This window comes from Coenobita brevimanus, chromosome 24 (assembly GCF_032717465.1).
Source record: "Coenobita brevimanus isolate Jiangsu-jjx chromosome 24, ASM3271746v2, whole genome shotgun sequence".
NCBI lineage: Eukaryota > Metazoa > Arthropoda > Malacostraca > Decapoda > Coenobitidae > Coenobita > Coenobita brevimanus.
In genome coordinates, this window is record NC_136977.1 from 42,486,796 (window position 1) to 42,489,330 (window position 2,535).

The 2,535-nt window shown below is 46.0% G+C and overlaps 1 protein-coding gene across 1 annotated transcript; it reads left to right on the forward strand.

Moving 5' to 3' along the window:
- Window positions 1-239: 239 nt before the first annotated feature.
- On the forward strand, window positions 240-1,028 carry LOC145393364 (uncharacterized). Its single transcript, XM_080267463.1, has one exon. It carries the CDS (start codon window positions 240-242, stop codon window positions 1,026-1,028), a length of 789 nt encoding a protein of 262 aa, XP_080123589.1.
- The last annotated feature ends 1,507 nt before the right edge of the window (window positions 1,029-2,535 follow it).

Sequence of the window (2,535 nt, forward strand, 5' to 3'; positions counted from 1 at the left end):
GCATAAGGAAGAGTACATAATAAAACAGGACCATAACAATCAAACATAAGGACCCAATAACATTAGAAAGCAAGAACAGAGAAACGTAAAAATATGTAACGGAAAGAGGACACATCCAGCACGAGGGTCGGGCGACGCTAGGCTGCTGTTGTAAGAGTGTGACTACAGTACGAAAGACAGCGATAGCAGTGATGTTATTGTTGTGTTGATGGTTTGTGGTGTGCGTGAGACCCAGCACCATGGCCAGGACTCAGCAGGAGGGCCAAGGAGAGGAGAATGGGCAGGGCCAGGGACACTGGCAAGGACAGGGGCGGAGTGGTAGGGACACTAACAACAACAACGACAGTGATAACAATAATAACAACAGCAACAATAAGAACGATGCTACGGCCCCCAGCCTTGCATCTGGCGTGCGAGGCGGCAAGTACCAGCTGCGGCCACGGGCTCTGCAAGGTCGCCGCTGCTCCGACAGCAAGTGGTCGCTACAGCAGGACTCTCTACGGCACAGTAAGTTACGACCGCCACCACTGTCCCGCTACCGCAGGAAAACAGCCAATGCCCGCGAGCGGTACCGCATGCGGCAGATTAACCATGCCTTTGAGTCCCTGCGGTGTGCCCTGCCAGCGTGGGTGGTAAGTCGCTCCGCCACAGCCGACATGACTAAGATCACCACACTGCGGCTGGCGTCAGCCTACATCAGATCCCTGCAGGAAGCACTACACGACGGCGACGTGACGTGGGGCCCGGACAGTCCCTTGGCATCCCCATCCAAGGAGGGGCAGGGTGAGAGTGGCCCTCCAGTCCCTCAGGACTCCGACCTGCTCACCCTACTGTGCACTGATGCCATTGTACTGGGGGACAACCTGGGGGGCCTGACGGGCCTGGCACCGGTATCAGAAAGCGAAGCAGTGGCGCTGCTGCTCGGAGGTCCGAACCCCACAGAGGTGCTTGGTCAGATCTTGCACATACACACATTCAGGTACATACGCAAGTCGTCACATTGGGATGACACACCACACCTGTCGTGATGTGCTGGTAATGCTGTAATGCTGTTGTGGTGACGTTGTGGTGTGGATGTGAAGAGGTGGTGGTGTGGTGGATATAGTGGTATAATGGTCGTGGATGATACAGTGAAAATTACGTTGTGGGGCAAGACAGTGGCAGACGAGGTTGGAAGATAATGAGCATGCTGACGGTGTGGTGCTAGATATGGTACCTTCACTTCCCTCGGCCTTCATATCCCATAACCTGGCGTTGAATTTTAGGAATAACATGGCAAGGAAACACTGGAAGTGGCTGAAAAGGAGAGACCACCGAGAAGGAAGAACAAGGGGAAAGAAATTGAGCACCGACAGTGGAAAGAAGGAGACAAGATTGACCACTGAGAAGGAAAAGCAAGGAAACAAAGAGTAAATAGGGAAGAAGAAGAGAAAAAATGAGAAAGAGGAGACAAACGGAAAAGGAACTCTTTACTTAAAAAAAGGATAAAGAGTGAAGAATGAGATGAGGAGAAATGACAGTAAAAGAAGTTTATATAATGCAAAAGACAAAAGTATGAACACTGATGAGAGAGAGAGAGAGAGAGAGAGAGAGAAATGAAAAGAAGTAAGAGGCACCCAGCCTTTAGGAGAAAAGAGTAAACATTGAAAACCCATGATGTAGTCGTCCATAAAATTTCTTTGTAACACTTTAACCTCGTCCATTCACAGACGTCTTGCATAGTTTATTTACATTCAGAGGCTTTTATTCAGCTTAGGAAGGACTTTGCGAACTGGAGGGGTTACTTATATCTTTATTATCCACTTCTCTACTATGAGTTTATTTTTAAGTTGAATGAAATTGCCCTCTGGTAGCAAGAAAAAACGTAAAAATAGACGATATTGTAGTGAAGGGACAAAAGACGTGAAAATTGCAAACTTCTTTATTCTCGCTAACACCATAAGATTTTCCTCAACTTAAGAGTGGCTTTCTGTCCTATGAGGGTTTATACTACATGTCTCACACTCATTGAAATATACTTTTTTGTCTCTCAGTTCACGCAGCTAATTAGAAAATCATATACGGTAAATTCACAGGCTCAGTTATACTGATGTTTAAATTTAACAAACATTTTAATATAAGGAAGATAGATAGATAGGTAGGTAGATAGATCCTTCAGGACCATTATTATGTACTGTGCTAAATAAGTGAAGTCCATGGAGTGATACCATATTTCTGTCACCTTAAATAAATCATCATCGTCACTATCGTACCTTAACGCAGTTTATGCCATAATATAAAGACTGAGCAGGATCCAGCAGCAGGAATTGTGTAAAAACATAACAAAAAAAAAAAAGTAGGAGAATTATCACCAGAATGGCAAGCAAAAATGTGCCAAGCCCCCACTGACTCACCATTCACACCTTCAGAACATTCCGCTCTACCCCAGCAGACAGAAACATTCCCACTAAGATGTGCTTCAGATCATTAAGTCGCTCTTTTAACACGTGTAAGGTAGTGCCATTCCTCTGTTTTTTAACATAATCCCTGCATCCC

Bases quoted from the DNA above. Each gene is read 5' to 3' on its own strand.
- LOC145393364 (XM_080267463.1), top strand. From the start codon at position 240: ATGGCCAGGACTCAGCAGGAGGGCCAAGGAGAGGAGAATGGGCAGGGC.